The sequence below is a fragment of the Cebus imitator genome, unplaced genomic scaffold, assembly GCF_001604975.1.
Source record: "Cebus imitator isolate Cc_AM_T3 unplaced genomic scaffold, Cebus_imitator-1.0 Scaffold38, whole genome shotgun sequence".
Taxonomy (NCBI): Eukaryota; Metazoa; Chordata; class Mammalia; order Primates; family Cebidae; genus Cebus; species Cebus imitator.
This window is the reverse complement of record NW_016107353.1, coordinates 7,359,618-7,381,475: the sequence shown is the minus strand read 5'-3', so window position 1 is coordinate 7,381,475 and position 21,858 is coordinate 7,359,618. Positions and strand designations below refer to the sequence as shown.

The window sequence follows — 21,858 nt, the reverse complement described above, 5'->3', positions numbered from 1 at the left end:
TACAGGAAATATATACTAAAGTATTTAAAGGTGATAGGCCCGTTGGGTGGGGGCAACTTACTCTCAAATGGTTCAGGTTCTGTACTTGTAATTTTTCTGTTTGGGAATGTTTCAAAATAAAAATGTTTTTAAAAGTGTAATTTCCTTTTTATTTGCATCTGTTTATGACTCAAAAAGTGACTAGTTATTATGAAGACACTACTGTTGAAGATGAATATTTTAACATGGAGTTTCAACAAAGTTACTTCTTGAAACAGCAGATATTTTTATATAATGTGATTTTAAGCATGTATTTGAACAAAACTAAAACATTTATTATTACGAGTACATAAAAAGATGAGTGAATCGATGTGCTCTTCTAGGCTGAATTAAGGTAGACTATTTAAGGTTTTAAAAAAGCTTGGTTGGGGGAAAATAAGTTTTACAAAACCCATGCTATCCAAAATTAAGATGACGTGTAGCAGCAAGAAGTATTCCAATGTCTCATAACCAGTTCTCACAAGCAATGATGAGTATGCCTTACTTTAAAAAAGTGTCAAACAAATAGAAAAATCTGAAAGAATTTACTAAGTGTATCAATTAGAGGTATCCGTAATAAAAGAATTCAAGTCTCACAAAAATATTCACAAGTGAAAGTTTTCTTCTACCAACTTCTCAGAGTCCTTCTAACCTCCTTTTGACTTCTGAAAGATGTGATTTACCAAAATCTGGTTTACATTTAACTTTTCAGGGACACATGACCTGAAAAGAAAGGTCAGATAATACTGACATTGCCTCATGTTTTTTCTTTGCATCAATCCTTCTGCAAGTAATCAGAACTGAGACCATGTGGCATAGAATGAAGCATTATGTAACATGTGAAATACCATTTCCTGTTCAACAAAAATCTCATTTTTCTCCAGTAATAAAGAGGTGGACATTCTTCTTGGACTGTAGCATCTGTGCCGCCCGCTCCACACCAACCACGGCAGCTAACCTCTGGGCATCATACTTGGAGTAGAGAACAGTGCAGGTCCACGTGGCTTCTTCTCCTCTGTTGGTGGCTCTCAGCATATTACAGATTTCACTGTAGAAGTGCGGATATGTCGGCAGTTCATAGAAAATCAGGTTCCTGATGCCTTTTATTGTATACCTGTTAGAATTGGAAAGGGAGAGGCTATGTCAACTTGAGAAACAAGTTCTAGGAAAACTGCCTAAGAGTTGTACAGAGGCATAGTTCATGCTTTTGCTTCCTGCTATCGGACAAAAACAATGGCATAAATAACAGAACAAAAGTTATTGCAATTTGAGGTGGCAGCACTTATTTTGTGACAGCATATTCGAATTCCTAATATTTGGCTTAAAATAATGATAAAACAAATACGCATTTCTTGATCCTACTCAGGGTAGGCTGAGATATTGTGGGAAAGAATAGACTGGGATTTAAAAATCCGTCACAGAAAACTTAAAAAGCAGGCACTTAAAATGAAACATTATCTTTATTATAATCAGGCAAAAAAGAATGTTCTATAATGGAGACCAGGTCAGACCCAGTACATAAAATAAGCTGCACAAATTGTAAATACACTCCCATTAGTCTTTTCTTGCCACTCTGGAGATATGTTAACTCCATGGCAGATGTCCCAAGTTCATTCATTTACAAAACCCTGCCTGAGGACCCGCTAGGCATCATGAGAAAGCAATTAGTTTCAACAGCTTATGCATTTCCACCTCTTTCTCAGCTGCACAGAGCTGCCCTGTGGTGGGGGGCGGTGTAGACCCAGGGGACTAACTCACGGTACGGTTCAATCAGGTTGAGGTCACCAGTTCCCTGTGGGATTCCATAACAAAAGGTTTTATATGTTGACAAGGTTCTGATTTTTCCTGTTGGTTTCTCTCCTACACTGATGATGTTAGACTCCCTTGGGGATTTTATTTCTTTCACAGAAGATAAGTTTTCCTTGTCTTTTTCCCTCACGGCTCATCCTGATCTCTCTCTGGAGACCCTCCGTTTCCAAACTATGACTGTGATCTATTATGTGGTTCACCTTTCAACATCACCTTTCTATAAAGAAGGAATTCTGATGGCTAATGAACTTGAATAAGTTATTATACCTCACTAGTTCTCAGAACAAACAAAAACGACACTGAGTTCCACTTCTGCTTAGAATGCATAAAACTCAAGAGAATACTGCTCCTGTACTAGTAAGAAAAGGTCAGATCATCTATTATACAAAAATGTTCCTTTTCTTGAGCCCAGAGAACTGCCATCATGAGGCAATCAGGTAAACTGAATTAGGTGGTGAGCTGGTGTATGTTTAATAATTGGTCCTCAGTGGGAGAAAGGGAGGGTGCTAATTTGAAGGATTTGTCAGTTTCAAGCTACCAATGTCATGCTGCTGACAGAGATGTGCAACCAGGTCTCAGGAGCCAGTGTGAGCCAGCTTCAGCCCACCATGGACTGAGTTCCAAAGAGCAGCACTTCTGAGGAAGCACAGGACACATGAACTCCTGCACCTTAGGCAGAGCAGAGGAGAAAGATGGCCTCTGCCAAACAAGTGGGTAGTAAGAAAATAGATACGCTTTTGACCTTTTCTTAAAGGTCAAGAATAGGCTTGCCTGATTTTAGAACCCCAGGGATCCCCGGATACTCCTTTAGTTCATGTCTACTCATGAGCTCATTCCAGGGGCCGGCAGTGGGAGCCCTGGAGAAAGACTGGAGGCAAAGCAAAAGACCCGAGGGAGAACCCACTGGTGGTAGGGACATGAAAGCTCACCTATTTTCCAGGCCTATTATTGTGAAACCCATGGCAAAAACCTGAAGCACATGGGAGAAAGGAACCACCCTGCCCCCACCCCCAATCACAGGCAAAGGCAAACCCCTTGAGGGGGAGGGTGAATAGAAGCAAAAATTGTCTGCCCTTCAGGGAAGGGCAGCAAACCCCCACCCTTCCATTTCTCCCCCACACAAGACTTGCACCCAGTAAAAAGCATTCTGCCCCGGGGGAAGGAGTAAGAAACCTGTTCAGCCCAAGTTCCTGTACTGATACAAGCAGAGTTCTGCCACGACTGGGGAAGGAGCTGTATACACTTCACCACAAAGATTCCTCACAGATAAAGGGTAGAGTCTGGCTGACACGGAGGTGGCGGGACAGGAACCCTGAGAAAGCCTCACCCCCAAAGCTTGGAACATAAAGGGCCTGCCAAAAATTGGGCTGGACCAGGGGAACCCCCTCCCCCAGACTTCATGCCTTGCAAGGAGATCAAGCAAGAGGCCTCCTGTGAGGTGGGGTCCGAGTGTGGAGGGAGATGTTCCTCTGGCACATGGGTCGAGGCCTCAGTGATGGCTGAGTGATCAGGACACTGAGAAAAACCCTCCAGCACTGCAAACCCTACACCAAGCCCGCTCTCTGCTGGAGCAATTTGAAGTCTGTGGTGTTGGGAGGGCATATATAGTAACGATCAGATCCTGACTAGATTGATAGCACCCTCACCAGTGGCCCACAAAAACGGGGTGCACCTGGACATAAGTATTATTCACCTCGGCCTCCACATTCCACTGAAGGTTACAGAAGACACAAAAAAGCAAGAAAAAGACATCCAAACAATGAGATACCATTATGACGATCACATGAGCAGCTATAATTCAGTCCATGGGGTTTTGCAGAAATAGGTCAATGGAGCATAAATTACTTTGTCTATGAATTCGGGAGAGACACGGAAAAGACGAGAAGGAACAGATAAGCAGCAACGCATGCCACATTTTTAATTGTGTACACTCTGTGCTAACAAGTTTTCCTTTCAAAATCTATCCCAACAAAATAAGTAGGTATTTCATCAAAATATATGCATATGGATGTTTTGGGCATTACTATACACAACAGCAGAAAACAGAAAAAAAAAAAAAACCCTATATGCCCACTAGAAGGAAGCTAGCTTAATTAACCAATGTAATACTACGTAGCCATTAAGAACAAGGTGATGTTTACCTCACACATTACTTATTAATTACATAGCCACACTGATTCAGTGATTTTAGAGATTTGGCATCACCAAGAATGAGACAAAGTGACATTATGTGCCTCTCGATGAGGTGGAAAGTACATAATATTCCCTAAGTAGAATTCTTATCAAAAGATGTTTATTCTAAATCAGTCATCCCCAAACTGCTGCACATTGAAATCACTTGGCTGGTTGTTATTGTTTTTAATACTTATGTTTGGCCCCCATACCCAGACACTGTGATTTAACTGGTACTGGGATGTGGCCTCGGCATTTGACTTTTAAAAGCTTCTATTCTCATGTACAGCAAGGTTTGGGAACCACAGATCTAAATAGTAAGGGAACAATTAGATAAATCCAGACTGTGAGACATTCTACAGGAAACCAGACTGGACTCTTCAAAACAAGAGTCGATGTCATGAAAAAGTAAAAAAGCCAGAGAGTGATGGGGGTTTCTCAGTGTTAACACTGCTGACATTCTGAGACGGATAATTCTTTGGTGCTGGGGGCTGTCCTGTGCATGAGGGTTTAGCAGCATCACTGGCCTCAACCCTCTACAGTCACCAGAAGAATCCTCCAGTTGTGATAACCAAAACAAAAATGTCTTCAGGTAGTGCCAAATGTCCCCGAGGGAGCAAAATTGTCCCCCAATTGGCAACTAAACTAGATTAAAGAAACAAAAGCAGTAAGTTAACCAAATGCTATATATGATCCTTACGGAATCCTTTTTGGCTGGAGGGGAAAGATCTGTTATGGTCATTTTGGTGACAACTAGGAAAATCTGAATATAGACTAAATATCAGATGATATCATTGTAGTAACATCAAGTAGTATGATAATGGTGTTATGGTTGGATAAAAGAATGTTTTTGTTTATAGGAGCTACATGCTAAAATATTTAGGGGTAAAGCGTCAATGAAGACTCCCGCTACTTTACTTTCAAATGGGTCAGGAAATAAAAATAAGAGATGTGAGTGGGAATAGGGAGAAGATGGGTATGTGCAAATGTGATAAAATGCAAACAGCTGGCGGAATTTGGGGCAAAAGGGTTTATAAATAAACAGATGTTTACTGTTAGTCTCTAGCGATTTTCTTTCAAAATGAAATCTTTTCATATAAAAACCTGGATGAAGAAAGGATATGATAGGGCTATATACAGTAACTTAAAAATACATCCACAATATGCAAATACATAGGCCAAAATGTTAATGTCTTTGAATATTTTTTCAGTGAGCACATAAAACATCTAAGACAAAGGAAAAGATTCCTTAAAAGAAAAAGAGATTCCAATTTTAGTTTAGTTTTTTTTTTTTTTTTTTTGAGAGTGAGTCTTGCTCTGTTGCCCAGGCTGGAGTGCAACCTCCGTCTCCTGGGGTCAAGCTATTCTCCTATCTCAGCCTCCCGAGTAGGTGGGATTACAGGTGCCCACCACCAGGCCCAGCTAATATTTGTAATTTTGCAGAGATGGGGTTTCACCATGTTGGTCAGCCTGGTCTCGAACTCCTGACCTCGTGATCTGCCCGCCTTGGCCTCCCAAAGTGCTGGGATTACAGGCATGAGACATCACATCCAGCCAATATTTTTTTTAAAAAAAAACACCTGTGTGTGTGTGCATGTACATACACATACACACATGCACACACACATTTTTCATATAAAAAAGACAGAAAAAATATACCAAAAAGAGTATTTGTATCAGGGCAGTGAGATTTTTAACCCAAAATTTCCAAGTTCTCTATAATAACTGTATAATACCCTCATAATCAGGAAAAACAAAATAAAACAAAGCCATTAAGTGTTATATTACACACACACACACACACACACACACACATCTGTCTCAGTCCCAATGCACCCACAATAGAGACTAAGTATCTCCTGGCAACAGAAAACATGACCAGAACCTCTTCCAAGGGGCAGTTAGTGCCAAGTTTCCATAGCTTGAGCACCCCTTCCCCTGCCTTCCTCCTCCCTTGCATATGCTTTGTCTTCAGTGACCCCCTACAAACACAGCCTAACCATCCTGACAGGACCTTCCAGATGTCTATTTCACCAGTCAACTGTTAAAGACAAATGAGGCAACCACAGTGAACTTGAAAGGCTAGCTCCTTTCTCTGGTCCATAAAGACCAAGTCTACTACTTCTAGAAGTTGGATTCTCATGTAGGGGAAGGGAGTATGCAGAAACTCCCCAACAGCCATTCTGAACTCCACAAATCCCACCTCCAGTTTCTGACTTGCCTTCTGGCTGAGATCCTCCCTGCTGTGGTGACCCACTGAAAACACACTGGAAAAGAGCTGTGACCCATTGCTGGGAGGGTAATCATGACCAAATGTTCACGCAATTCTAAGATTCTGCTAGTTTAATCTTCCCCAAATAAAACAAATCTTCAGGTTAAAAAATGTTTGCTAACTCAAAAATGAATTCTAACCTTCCTAAAACTGCCAGCTGTCATAGAGAATATAAAAACAGAGTCAGATACTACAGTTTAAAATACATGTACATTTTCCGGCTGGGTGCCGTGGCTCATGTCTGTAACCCCAACACTTTGGGAGGCTGAGGTGGGCAGATTACATGAAGCCAGGAATTCAAGACCACCCTGGCCAACATGGTGAAACCTCGTCTCTACAAAAAATATAAAAATTAGCCAGGCGTGGTGATGCACATCTGTAATCCCAGCTACTCTGGAGGCTGAGGCACAGGAATTGCTTGGACTCGGGAGGTGGAGGCTACAGTGAGCCAAGATTGTACCACTGCACTCCAGCCTGAGTAAGAGTGAGACTCTGTCTCAAAACAAAACAAAAAACCACAAACCAAAAAAAACATGTACTTTTTCCAAGGTCAAANAAAAAAAAAATCATAAAGGCATTGCACACCAAACACCCATCATCACCTTGGTGATCTCTCAAGCAAAAAATTCTATAGTTAGAAACCTTGAGATAATTCGCTGTTGCAGAACTCTAAAGTACATTATTTTCATTCATCTTCTGCAAAAGAAACACCAATTAACCTAGTCCAGGGCATAAAGCAAATGGCATATGCTGAGATTTGTCCTTATTGTGACTTTGAGGGCAACATGGTTTGGTAAATAGACAGTGTAACACAGGAGACTGTCCTGCTTAGAAAGGGCTCCATGGCCTGTCCTTGAAAAGCTGCTGAGATATTTAAGAGCAGTCCTCATCCCAGTTTAATTCACACTTGCTATAGACAATCACACTGGGAAGTTTTCCAATCCATCCACTTCACTTAAAGGGCTTGCTTTCATTTCTCAAGAGGATAGAAAGCTAAGAGCTTTTAAGACCTGATGAGTGCAACTCCCCCAAATACTTTCCAACATGAATTGAAACAACAAGTTACTGCAACAGGGCAAATAATGATGCCAACAAGCAGGCATTCATTAACACTCTTTGGCCAAACAGCCTTCTCTGGGTAGCCAAGAGTGGAGCCTGGGAAACACAAATTCAGTCCTCAACTCTCTAAGAGCTCATGTCATGCCAGCTTTGCTATGCCTTGGCAAAGTGCTGGGACTCCTCCTTCCCCGTCCTGGTAACAAGAACGTATCTGGGGAGCACCAACCTAAGCATAAACTAAAAGGTAATGCAATGCCAAGGGGCATCATGTAATGTGCTCCGAAGATTTAGAAATTTCTGGTGTATCTATTTGGAATTCTCTGAGAAAATGCACCCATTATGAGCTAATAAAACAGTAAAGTCAGAACTTAAATCCACTGGGTAATAGAATGTAACTTACATACCTCTACAGGCAAGGGCTAAAAAAAAAGCCTTTTCCAGACTATGTACTCACAAGAATTGAAAATAAAAATCTAAAAGTAAAATAAAAAAGTCCTTTTCTCATTTATCAACAGAGAGACTTAGCGAAACAATAAAATACATAAGCTCTGGCACTAACCCAAACAGTAACAGAAGGCTCAATATTACTAACCTCTAATTAGAGAGCTCTTTTTTTTTTTGAGATGGAGTTTCGCTATTGTTGCCCAAGCTGGAGTACAATGGCGTGATCTCAGCTCACTGCAACTTTTGCCTCCTGGGTTCAAGCAATTCTTCTGCCTCAGCCTCCGGAATAGCTGGGATTACAGGTGTGCGCCACCACACTCCACTAACTTTTTTTTGTATTTTTAGTAGAAATGGGGTTTCACCATGATAACCAGGCTGGTCTCGAACTCCTGACCTCAGGTGATCTGCCCACCTCAGCCTCCCAAAGTGCTGGGATTTTAGCACCGGCCTGAGTTTTAAAAAAATAACAAAAAGGCCAATCAACTTATTTTGTCAAAGTCACCTGGTAGGCAATCTAAGCAAATACTGAAACCCTTCAACATTCAACTCAAAGCCCTTCCCCTTTTGCCTTCTGCAAACATCAAGGAGCCCACAGTCCTAGTTCTCCTTGGTTGGAAGTATCTGTGCATACCTCAGGAACACTCCAACTGTCTGGAAATTGACACTGTGCTCAGCCTCCATCTCCCCAGGAAACACAGGTCTCAATACTTTTGAGGGAAAACAAAGGGAACACGTCTAGATAGGGACAACTCAAGTGAATACAGGGAAGGTCCCTCCTGCAAGAAGGACATTACAGAGCTGAACTACTCTAGACGGGGACAACTCAAGCGCCCTGTATTCACTTGAGTTGTCCCTGTCTAGAGTAGTTCAGCTCTGTAATGTCCTTCTTGCAGTGTACAACCACAGCTACACCCCAGGTCTATAGACAAGGTATGCTTTGGTTTCTACATCCTTCTTCAGCAATGCCCATTTTGGGAGAAAACTAACCAACCAAGAAGATTCCGTCCCCACCAAAAACCCTCTGGGTACTTTGTGAGAGCGGTAGAGTGAGAGATGACCTTGGAACACCACGAAGCCTGCCATGCACTCAGAGCAGGCCATGATTTGTTCTGCACTCTCCCTGCAGAGAGGACGCTTGAAACCTGGCACACTTACCTTTTGTAGAAATGGAAGCGCTCTGTGAAAAGCAGAAACTGTTTCTCTCCTTGAAGGAAGAAGTGTCTGGCCCTGGAGACACCAGATTTCTGCGTGTACTCGCAGATGTGAGTAAAATTCAGTTCCTCCTTCTTGAAGTAATTTCGAAGACGCACGAAGTCAAAGTAGGAGGGGATATAGATGAGCGTGTGAGACATGACTGCATCACGGTACTGCGGCAAAATCTTGTTCACAAAGAAGTTAAACCTGATTTGGAATGGCAAAGTGCAAAGTTAATGTTCTAGAGCTAAGCTATGGTGTTTCTTAACTGTGTGACCCTGGGCAAATCACAATCTTGTGTGAAAGATTATCTCCCCAGAGGCCAATATGATTTATCTCCTCTCAAAGAGATTATGTAAAGATAAAACCTGATAAGCACACCAAAAAAATAAGTGTCAACACTATTCATTGTAAAAAAAACAGATGTAATGCATTATATCCTAGAGAATTATTCTAGGAAGTATACGCCATGCTATTCATTCATTCATTCAGTCAGTCAGTCAGTCAGTGAGTCAACAAATAATCATTGAACATCTACCATATGCTAAGCCCAACTAAGCTACTTTGGGGTTCACTAACTAAACACAATGAAGAAAAAGGGAGAAATTATCTACACAATTAGAAAAATAGTTCTTTCCCTGAGGGGCTTAGAATTAACTTGCTGACATGAGACACTTTGTAGCATAAAGCTGTGTAATTTCAAAATGGCACAGTCAAGAGGGAAAGAGTCCTGATTTACAGTAATAACCCTGCCACTAACTATGAGAACTAGGCCACGTCACTATTTCTCTCTGGGCTTCAGTTTCCTCCTCTGACAAATGACATAATTAAGTTAAATTATCTCATCTGATTTGGTAGACAGTAATCAATAAAAGCAAAATGGAATCCAATTCTAGGATTGCACAGCCAAGTCAAATCTCTCTATGTGGTCCCCAGTGGCCTGATGGGAGCAGTGAGTTACCTGGCATCAATCACTGAAGCTAAGTTTTCAGCTTCCATCCTCTGGAAGACATGTGGGAGCTGCACCAGGACATGACTGATGGAACCTGTCATTGGGACATTCCTCACAGCCACCTGCCAGTAGTCAATGACAGCATTAGGTGAAGAGCCATCCCCCTTCTTGAGCAGATGCTATCCCCTCCTTCTGCTTCAGGACCCAAACAATAAACAGTGCTCACGAAGATACTGAGGAAATAAGATGAGACCCCACCTGGCCTTGCATGTTGACGCAGTACTTGTTGAACACTGAGTTGATCTGGGCATCCTGAAGGGCCCCAAACAGCAGTGTCTGGCGATAGTACTTTGACCAATTATTGAGGTTCCACATCCGCACTCGAGAAAAGTCTACCCCATGTGAATCCAGGGGTAGTAGGTTCATGTGATTCATCAAATGCTTTGAGTGGAAATAATACCACCATTAGTGTTTATTGAGCATTTACACGTTGGACATTGCTAAACATTTTACGAATCTATCAACTCAGAATCTATCAACTCAGTTAACCCCAAAGAGCATGTACTATCATCTTCTAAATTGCAGCAAGAAAACTGTGGCTCAGATGGGTGAGTGACTTGCCCATGGTTAGCCAAACATCCCCAATAAGGATATAAGTTAAAACCGGCCACTGCCTGGAATTTTCAAAAAGGATCAAAATAGTACCTACAGGAATATTCCTTTAAAATGAACTTCTGAAACGCCACACTGGTCTCTCTAGGGACCCCAAGTCCCAGACTTGGACAAGAAGGGAAATGACGTGGAAAACAGAGCCGCTGTCCCTCAATGACCTGGTTCTCCAAACATTAGGAATATTCCCAGTATCATCCTACCTGCCTTTTCATCAAATTTAAGAATAAAACTTGACTATGCCAAAACGCCTTTTCCGTTTTAATTATATTTTTACACTGTAATAGATATTGAAGGGTAATGAGTACTTTAAATTTATTTCCCATTTTAGAAGTAAGTACTACCCTTCATTTGTCCCAAAATTCCTGCAAACTTCGTCACAGGGTTGCAGAAGGGGTGAGTTCCCATATGCCTTAGAAAAACAAACCTATAGTTCCTTAATAAGGATTGCTCCAAAGCAGTTTTTCAATCCTGAAACTGATAACATGACAGAATATGTGGAGAAGGAGAAAAAAAATTATAGTACAAATTACATTCGGGAGATAAAAACATCCTCTGTTTCTCTACAAAACAAGATTCAACATTAAAAAATCTTGAGAAGTGTTTTCCCATCATCACCAGACCAAACAAAAGAGCATAACCAAAAACCACAAGTGGAATTATGTTAGGTAAAGATGTTCCTGGTGAGGACCCATCCATCCATTCACCCGCCCACCCTAAAGTTAGTAGAAACAAATTTTAAGGGAAAGAAATCTTTTCTGGAGATTTAAAAATAACTGATGGGAATTTTAATCTCTAGATAGTTTAATTATGGACAATTGGTGGGTAGAAAAGGAGACAAAAGACTTTTTCAAAGTAGAAAACGTGGAATGTGTCCTTGCTTCCAAACAGTTTTAATCTGGACTTACGTAATACTTTAGGACTTAAACCACTGAGCGTCTTCTCCCTCTAAACGTGAATACTATCCCACTGAATGTGAATGGCCAGCATTACCAGGACATGCTCCCAGTTCTGCATCAAGTAAATGTCAGCTTGATCAATGATGAGAAGCTCAATAGAAGACAGAAAGTCAAAATCTCTCTTCTTCTCTCCTTCTCCACCAATGATGGTCCTCAAGCCCAGAGGGGAAGCAATGAGGATATCTGACGAGTAAAATGGGGCATAGAGCCGGATGCTTCTCTGAAGTATTGCCACTCCTACATAAAACAGCCAAGTACACACCAATTCATTAGTCACTACCAAGCCATTACCCTCCACCCCCTCAAAGCAGCCACTACTTCTATAGCTTCCACATCTTGTATGTGCCCCTTAGCACGTAACTGTGCTCAAATGCTTTAATTATTAAAACATAAGAACAGGAGAAATCTTACCCTTACATCTACAGTCCGTTCTAGCTCCCAGTTAATAGTCCCTACTTTCAAATCTCTCCTTCACTTCTCACTATACTGCAATCTAGCCTCTGATTCTCAGGACTACAGAGAAAAGACTCTTGCTAAGGTCCCCGCAGCCCTCAGTCACCAACAGGATAAACACTTTTGAGAGCTTCTTTATAAGGAATGTACAAACGGCACAGAAAGTATAGCTGCCTTGAAATGCTCTCTTCCTTGTTAATCGTTTCCATGACTTCAGTGTTCACTTTTGCGTACTAACCTGGCCCTTGTCCATCTTTCCAAATCCAAATAACTCTTCTTCCACAAACCGATAGATTCACTTGTCAGTTCTGCTCTCATGCTGCACAAAGCTTTGGGTAAACTGACTCACTGATCACGGCTTTAACATTACTATCACACCAATTTGGATTACTGGCCCAGATCTTTTTCCTGAGCTCTAGAACAATATGCCAACTGCTTGCTGGATAGCTGTATATGTTCCAAACCAAACACCAGCCCTCATCTCCTTATGCCTTGCACTCCACCATACCAAAGCTTGTGTGAACCATAGGTCATTCCAAGCTTAGTCACCCTGATGCCTCTGCAACGGCAGTTTCCTGTCTGAAATGTTTTCCTCCACTCAGCCACCTCCCTTTGAAACTGACTAAATCCTACACGGATTTCCACCTAGTACAGAAGACACCTCCGCCACGACATCTTTCCTAACCACCCTGGGTCCATTTTGGGTAAGGGGGATTGCTTTAAATGCTCCGAGAACCACCACTGCATACATATCCTGCCCTGCCTGTTCCCTGTCATAGGCTGGATTTCCTTAGCAATGGGAACTACAACTTTCATTTCTACATTTATTTGCATATTCCCAGCTTCTTAACAGTGTCTGGCACACTGTAGATACTCAACAAGTGTTTGTGAATTAGGATATGTGACTAATGAACATTTTCCCAAGAACTTTACTCTATAAAGGTATAAACAACCAAAGTCAATGGGAGCTGAATGAGACAAGCAAAAATGTAAAAATTTGGGTGGAAGTCACGTGTGGAGATTATTCAGGGTAGGCATCTATGTAGCAGACAGGGGGAAGTCCACCTTATGTACAGACATTCAGTTTATTCAGCCTCCCCAGAATGACCCCATCAGCCCCATCACTTCCTAGAGCACCCCTTACAGCATCTGACTATCTGCTACCAGCTATGGGTGTGCTTACACACTTCTGTTACACACTTCTTATAAATTCCTGTTATAAATGTACATGTGGCTTTCATACGTGGCCTCAGAGGCCCTCTCTATTCCACTGGCCTAATGTCCACCCCACTAGCCAAGGCAAGACTCTCCCATGGCAAACAACATGTCTCAAAGGCACACTGGTTCTGTTAAAATGTTAATTAGACATTTCCATTGGGAAAATGTCTAATTCCAGCTTCCAGTCTCCAGCTATGTTGACCTCCACACATTAGGTCTCAAAGTTGCTAAGAAAGAATTACCAATCCTGAAGTGGTCATCAATGTTGCCCACAAACACAGCTTCATAATCCTCAGGCCTCTTCAAGTTGGGTGGTCTCTCCTCAGGATCTGATCCATATTCTCCCTGAAACCTCTTTTTGTTGCTCACAATGATTTTCTTCTTGCTGTCGCCCTCGAGGAGGCTGATGAAGAGCTGCACCACCCGCAAAGCAGCTTCCCGGAACGGCACCACTATCAGCACCTACGCAGACAGCAACAGCAGCCTGAGTGGGGGCCAGAGGGAGGAACTGGAGCTCGAGGTGAACCTGCTAAGGAGGTGGAGCTAAAAAGCTCCAGGTAGAGCACTGGCTCCCAGCCAGGAACCATACCTACTTCACCCGCTTTGCACAGGGCCTGGCTCAAACCCAGAAACGGAGCACCTTTCATAACCCCAGCACCATGGCCTGCGGGCTTCAGACCCATGGCTCCATGTGAGACATTTCTCAAGCAGAATTTGGAAATACCTTTTACAATACGCCAATGCCTCCAACAGATATACTTACCAGTAAAAACTCAAGGACATAAACACATGAGCTCTTTGAGGGAGAGAAGTGTTACTCCATTTTTTTGTTTCCCACAGAATTTAGTCTAGTATTTTTATCCATAAGACCCACTGAATAATATCCACTTCTTTGGAACAAGTAGAGAAGAAATGAAGCAGTTAAGAAAAAGGATTAACATATCATTGCATTTTTAGTGCATTCTCTAGCACATTCTTTCAGCTTTCTAAGCATATTCAAAAATGTTTAAAGTTACTGTTGAGAATAAAAACAGAAGATGCTTAATACATGATTAATTTCTAATTTCCTGTTGTAAATAATATAATGGACATAACCCCAGTTAAATCATGTAATTCACCACATTATAATATGCTTCACAGATAATCTGCTTCTTATTCTTCTACGTAATTCCAAATGAAAACAAGTAACCTTATAACCCTGATGTTCAAGCCCCAAGGAGTGCAGTGGATTCAGCTTGGTAGAGCATAGATGTAAGAGGAACTAGGTTATTGTTCTAGCTGTGACACTAAGTAAGTGTTGGGGCCTTGGTTTCCCCCACTATTACACAGGGGAGTTTGACTAAGAAATCTCTAAAAACCATATTAGTATCAATTCTAGAATTCTATTAAACTCAATGAGAAAATTCTAAAAAGATGAGGCTTCTTCAATATGGTGAGATGCAGTTCAGGGCTGGGGGACGAGATCTGGTTCCACAATAACGTAGACAAAATTGAAAATCATTTCCTGTTAAGGCCTCAAATCCACTGGAGCTTAGACTTATGAGCACAAACTCACCACTTTAAGCAGTAATAACTTTACAGTGGCAAATGTGAATTTTTTTTTTCAAAGGCCGATGTACGTATGTGGCTTAGTGAAGAGAATCCATGGTTCTTGTCTCATCTCTGCTACTCTGTCCCTGGTTCTCTTTAGCAAAGCCCTCTTCAAATTTCTACAAATTTGGGGCTGTCCGCAGCTGTAATATGGAGGGATTGGAGAAAAGGCTCATTAAGGTCCTGTCCACCTTTGACAACTACAAAGAAGAGATTTATAATGGACTTTTATTTATACATGCTTTGAGTTTATCTTTAAGGAAAATGTCATGAAGTGCCTCCTTCTCACAAGTTTGCAGCTACATCCACTGTCAGAAACAGCCCACTAAGCTGCTGCAGGGCTGCTCTGACACTACCTGGCCTACTTAATGTGCTCACATTTGGCCTCATTCATTATGCCAGTCAGTTATTAAAACACCCAAGTTCCTGCTAAGTGTCAGGCACCTCTATGGCAGTGCCTTGCTGCCTCCTTCTCGAGGGCAAAGCCTTCCTGCTGCACTCACCTTGGGCCTTGTTAACCCTTGGTCTCTGAAATCATCATCATCACCCACTCCAAACTTCTGGCTTCGGCGTTTGCTATTGTTGCCAAGCACCTGGGCATTGGCTTTGAGGACATGATTTATCACATGCAGGCAGTAAACATGGCGGATCTCTTCCCCGTTCTTCAAGGCAGTCCTTTCTGGGTAGAACAGGTCCCGGTAAGAATTCATAATTAAGAAGAGCTCTTTCTGGATTGGGGTGAATGGATTACTTGATTTTTGGGGACCAGATAGGAACTTGCTGTTGGTCTTAGTCCAGGTGGATTCCAGAGGCTTCTGGAGATGGAGTGACTTTAAGTCAATATCCTTTGGGGGTTTAAATGTTTCCAACTTTTGAAACTTAGAGGAAAAGACAAGCTGGCCCAGGATAGGCCACTAGGGGAGAAACAGATCAAGAGCTAAATTAGAAATGAATAACAGTAAATTACATTCACATAGTACTATATTTAGCACATTTTCATGATATATAGATCATCTCATTTAATCCTCACAACAGCCCTGCAAGGTGGTTACCATAATACTCATGTTATAGTTTAGGTTCTGCTGAGGTTCATACGGAAGTTGTATGATACAAAGTTTATACAGAAGAAAATGGAGCTGAGGGTTAGATCCCAAGGTTTCTGACTTCAAATCTGAGATCTTTAACCTATCAGTTGTCCCACAATGTTCTGTGGAATATATTCTGGTAAGAGTCAAAATTCATTCTAGAAACAAGGGAGCTCCATGGTCAAATATCCTTGGTAAACATCACAAGATTCACAATATACAATACATACTAAAGGTGCTGACAAGTTACATGGCAAGAAATCTGTCCATTTTGTTTAAATCCTAAGGAATACTATTTTCTACTTTGTGGTATACAAGTTTAAGAATTTTTCACTATAGCTAAATTGCTGATCTAAAAATAGGATGACCTCAGCAATAAAAAGAAATGAATGAATTACTGATAGCTGAAACAACTTGGATGAATCTCCAGGGAATTATTCTGAGTGGAAAAAAAAAATCTCGAAAGGTTACATGCTGTATGAGTCAATTAACATTTTAAAAATCACAAAATTATAGAAATGGAGACAAGATTAGTGGTTACCAGGGGTTAGAAATGGGGGTGGGGCGGGGTGCAGAGGGAGGTGGATATGGTTATAAAAGGGAAACAAAAAATTTTGCAGGAAATGTTCTGCATCTTGACGGCGGGGGTAGATACAGGAACATACGCATGATAAAATTATATATAACTAAATATAGGCATAGGCACACACAGGTGAACAGGAGTAAAACAAGATCTGAATAAGACTGGCAGTTTGTTTCAACATCAATTTCTTGGTTGTGATACTATACTACAGTTCTACAAGATTTTACCATTGAGGAAAACTGGGCAAAGGGTACAAGATGTCTCTGTATGATTTCTTACAATTGCATGTATACCTATAATTATTTCCTCAATAAAAATTTCAATTAAAAAAGGATGACCAAGTCTCATGAATGGTATCAGCGGTGACAACAAAGAAGCAAAACTGCCCAATATCTGAATAATTTATTTGTGGACCTACCTCAGATATTTCAAACCAATGAACAACAGCAGTACCTACTGTTTTAATGAACACTGTTTTACTGAACACTATGTATTAATCAGTAAACTATTTCATTTTGAGGTAGGCATTATTATCCCCCTCTAGCAGATGAGAATAGTGAATAGCGAAAAAGCAGACTAACTTGGCTTAGGTCAAAATGTGACAGCTCCTTGCAGATGTTGGCCTCCAAATCCACTCTTACCTATCATTATATTATCTGGCACCCACACTCCAGCTTCCTGGTGCTTTTTCTATCTACACCTATGCCCCAAGTCATATACACTGGTGTATATCATACATTCTGGGAGACCACTAAAACCCAAGACCCCTGTTTTATTTAGAGCTTTCTCCATTTGGGACCAGGATGACCAAGCGACACTTACTTTAAGCTCGTGGGTAGTTTTAGGATTTGTGGCAACAGCCTGAATTTCTTTTTCTTTCAGTTCTTTGTTCACATGTTGAAGAAATGGATCTAATTCAGAAATAAAAAATGTCAGCACACTTAACGCAACTATAGAGGCATTTTCTGGTATTCCCCTGTGAATGACAAGTTGATCTTCATTGTATTAACTCATCTTTTTTTAATTGACTTTCCCCAACCTCTAGCCAAGTCCAGAGCTTAAAATCTTCTGAAAGGTCCATCTTCCTAAAATATTTCTCTAATTATATTACTTCCCAGCTTGAAAACCTTTGAAGAAACATCTCAGCCTGAAATTTGGAGCACTTTAGGATATACCTCCAACCTGCATCTCCAGTGTCATTTCTGGACTATATATATGGCCCTCAAATTCTTCTGCCTCTGTGCTTTTCCTTCCTTCAACCAAAAATTCCAGTCTCTCCTTCACTTCATTTTTGCATATGCAAATATTATCAATTCAATGTTACCCACTGAATCACAATAAATACTTCCCAGCCTTAGTGTGTTAGGCACATTAGCTCCCCTAAAAGGCCATCCCTGGTTCCCTATAGAGTCCTCATTTTCTCAAGTCTCCTACCCTGCCCTACCCACCCCTTCCAACACATACATATATACGTGTCTTACCTGGCAGACTGCATGATCTCTAAGAGCAGGTTTCATGTCTGATTGATCTTGCATTGCAAGACACATAGAAATGATCAATACTCAGCTGAATTGAACAAATGATCCACACGATAGCATCTGCACTCTGACTAATCTTTAGTATTCTGAGCTAGCCACCCAACCTTCTCTCCCAGTCCCACTCATAAGAAACAGAACAAAGTTAAATGATCCATTCAAGCATCCAAACAGTAAAACTTCAAATGAAATGCATCTTGCATTAAATATCTAAGAGTGAACAATAGGAGATAAGAATTCTAGATGCTAATATATCTGTACAAGCAAGAAAACCAGAGAAATTTTGGGATAGTCAAGCTTCCTAATGTTTCCTCCAAAGTTTTTAAGTTTTAATGGTTCAGAATAGAGTTTATACTAAAATCTACAAATTCTACGTGTTACTTCTCCTTCTCCTGCAAAATAACCAACAGAACTAGATGAGGCAAATGAGGATTAAAATTTCTGTTTCATCAAAGGTAAAGCTGGGTTGAAGAATGGCAATGGCATCAACGAAGGGAATCAGGATACAGAACAAGACCAGCCTGACTTGCCCACTCAGGCACTGGCTGAGAAACAGGACCTGAGACTGCGAGAACCCATCAAAGCCTGCCACGGGCAGGTCTTGTCCAAGTGACTGCCATTTGGTCACAGGAGTGATCAAGAGTCTGTGGGAGGCAGGAGAGAAACGGTAGGGCTTTTTGGTTTCTGAGGGTCTCCCTGGTAATAAAGACCACTCAGATTAGCCCTCCCTGGGTCTTGCAAATCTGAAAAATTACTGCTCCAAAAAGGAAGAGCAAGTGAGGGGTAGATTAAGTATTTTTACTCTTTTTCTTTCTCTTTCCCTGCTTGGGGAGAATGTCAGAACTCTTCCCTTCACCCCAAGAATGAAAAGGTGAGGCCTGGGAGGCTGGCCTTCCCTACCATCATTCTTAAGCTGTTTGTTCTCCTACAATCCCTTCCCACCCTAAACACTGAGTAACCCTTGAAAAACAAAATACCTTTAGGAATATTTTTCCCAGCTCTAGATCTAACCACTAAACTGTTTTTATTGCTGTTTGCGCCAATAATAGATTCAATGGGTATTAGTACACAAATTCCATACTAAGCACCCGGTGAATTCAAACCACACACACTATGCAATGACCTTGTGATGCTTTCAAAGATTTGTCTCCACTTTCCTCTTCTAGAAAGTTGGTTTCCAGGCTGAACAGTGACTCATGTTTTGCATCTGTGAACTCGTCGGACGATGCTTGTGATGTGCCTGGTGGCCCTTCCCCATCTTCCTTTCCCTCAGGGTCAGCAGATAAAGCCACATCTGCAGTTTTGAGAAACATTTTATAAATCATTCACTCACAAATTATACTTCTGTTGAAATTTATTTCCTCAGGCTATACCAACAATAATGTTCATTGATACTACTTATCTTTAGGCAAATTCAGGTAGAAAAACATAGATTTCGAAATTAAGCCTAATCATCAACACAGATGTGATGTGTGATGAAGGATTTTATGTATCAATTTGGCTGAGACACAGTGCCTAGGTATCTGGCCAAACATTATTTTGGATGTTTCTGTGAGGATGTTTTTGAATGAGTGTTACATTCATTAATTCACTCATTTATTGAGACAGGGTGTGGCTCTGTCGCTCAGGCTGGAGTGCAGTGGCATCATCTTGGCTTACTGAAACCTCCACCTCCTGGGCTCAAGTGATCCTCCAACCTCAGCCTCCTCAGTAGCTAGAAGTACAGGCATGTGCCACCATGCCCTGCTAAGTTTTGTATTTCTTTGTAGAAACGGGGTTTCGCCACGTTGGCCAGGCTAGTCTCAAGCTCCTGAGCTCAATCAATCTGCCCGCCTCAGCCTCCCAAAGTGCTGGATTATAAGCGTAAGCCAGATCTCTTTTTCATATATACACATATCCTGTTGGTGCTGTTTCTCTGGAGAACTCTGATTAATATACTTCGTTCCAGTTCTAGAAACTTATTCTAAAATAGCAACTAGACATAGTATGCTAAGATGTACATGAGAAGATGTTCAAAGCAGCACTGATTATAAGAAATAACTGGGAGAAAAAAATGTCTATCAATGGGGTGTCATCACATTTTTACAATGGTATACTATGTAATTAAGAATACTATGTAATATATTCTATATGATACATTCTGTATAAGGCCATTATACAGATCCACATAAATATATATACACACTTGTACTCACATATAAAATCATAAAAATGTAGTCTGAAAGGTTATATACAATGCAATGCTAAAGGTGTTTATCTCTGAGTAGCAGGGATATAGGGTAACTATATTACCCTCGTAAATGTTTACAGTAAATATATATTATTTTTATAATGATTAAAAAATTTTTCATTTTCAAAAATCCAAAAAAGCAAAGAAAAATAGAAACAAAACAAACTCCTAAGCATGAGTCAATGAATTTTTATTTCAGTAAAACTGATCAGTTAAAACATCTGGAATGATATATAACATCAGAAGGTATAGAAAAAAATAAGGCTGTAAGAAAAACAGGCATTAAAATAGTGAGATGTAAAAAGTCACCCAGATATATTCAGACAATGGAATACTACTCCAGCAATCAAAAGTAATAAGCAACTAATACATGCACAACATAGATAAATTAGAAAAACATCAGAAGCAAAAACAGCCAGCCACAAAAGGATTTACACGATACGATTCAATTTATATGAATTTCTAGAACAGGCAAAACTCATCTATAGTGATAGAAGGCAGGTCAGTGGTTGTCTGATGCCAAGGGTGGGGAACTGATGGCAAAAGGACAGGTAAAATTTGTTGAGGTAATGGAAGTGTTCTGTATTTTGATTTTGATGTATACCTTTATCAAACCCATCAGACTGTATACTTAAACAGGATACATTTTACTGTATGTAAATGCTACCTCAATGAAGGTGATTTTAAAGTTAAAGAAAAAAGTCACCTTGAAGTCTGAGTGAGACAGAGTCCCTGAAGCCTTCCCTAAGTTGTTGGCAGTGTTCAACGACTCTGCCTCTCTTCAACCCCTTACATGTAGCTGTTTTGTGCAATCGCAAATCTACTGTTTGAAAATTTTTATATATTTTTATGTCTATCTTCCATCAAACTTGGTCTCCCTAAGAAAAGAACAGTAACCTTTTCAATAAATTCAGACAGACACAAAGACAGTTCTCCTTTTTCTGTATCAGGAGGTCTTTCACCAGTACTGGTGAAGTCCCTGAAATCACAAACAAAAATGTTATTTCTGCATAGTTGTGCTAAGAAGGTTCTGTGTTTCCATCACACTTCATATAATCAAACTCAACAAGGTTAAATCCCTATTTTGGATTTATGTCCTTTCATCCAACTCACACAGTAGACAGGATACCATGCCCATGAGGTGAACTGTCTATAGTTCTGGCAAAGATGATGAGCCTATACCAAAGACACTTACTATCTGGACTTTGAGTAGACTCTGCTGCCATCTCTTCTTCCACACTTACATCACTACCATTGTCTTCTTCTTTCTTTTCCTCCTCCTCTTCCTTATCTTCCTCTTCTTCCTCAGAAACATTCTTTAATGTAGCAAGCAGTTTGTGGTAGCCAGAAACTTGTTCTGGTTCACTCTCTGATTCACTTTCAGAATCTGAAGTATCTGAACTCTCTGACTAAAAGGAAAATGAAAATTTCAAGAACAAAAACTATATTGTTCTCATTGTTACTCTAAAACTATTATCAAGCCAACATCTATTCAACGAAGCCCAAATTCAAATTTACTTAAAATAGTTAATCTAGCTATGATTGTAGAAGCTCTTCATAGTCTTCAAATTGCTACTACCCCACATGGGAAGAAAGTGGACTTTTTTTTTTTTTTT

General features: G+C 40.6%; 1 protein-coding gene across 2 annotated transcripts in view; it reads right to left on the bottom strand.

The window, feature by feature from the left end:
• Nucleotides 1-270: 270 nt before the first annotated feature.
• Nucleotides 271-21,858, bottom strand: part of UTP25 (UTP25 small subunit processor component) — a 24,192-nt gene continuing 2,604 nt past the window's right edge. The window contains exons 3-12 of one of the 2 annotated variants that reach the window (XM_017525568.2): nucleotides 21,438-21,651; nucleotides 19,136-19,306; nucleotides 17,300-17,388; nucleotides 15,313-15,723; nucleotides 13,462-13,681; nucleotides 11,583-11,785; nucleotides 10,179-10,361; nucleotides 9,930-10,042; nucleotides 8,930-9,175; nucleotides 271-1,132 (exon numbers count right to left, since the gene is read on the bottom strand). In XM_017525568.2, coding sequence (XP_017381057.1) covers nucleotides 889-1,132; nucleotides 8,930-9,175; nucleotides 9,930-10,042; nucleotides 10,179-10,361; nucleotides 11,583-11,785; nucleotides 13,462-13,681; nucleotides 15,313-15,723; nucleotides 17,300-17,388; nucleotides 19,136-19,306; nucleotides 21,438-21,651 — 2,094 coding nt within the window. In that variant the 3' untranslated portion in view covers nucleotides 271-888. Of the gene's footprint in view, nucleotides 1,133-8,929; nucleotides 9,176-9,929; nucleotides 10,043-10,178; nucleotides 10,362-11,582; nucleotides 11,786-13,461; nucleotides 13,682-15,312; nucleotides 15,724-17,299; nucleotides 17,389-19,135; nucleotides 19,310-21,437; nucleotides 21,652-21,858 lie in introns of both variants that reach the window. The other variant, XM_017525567.2, reaches the window with a different exon arrangement.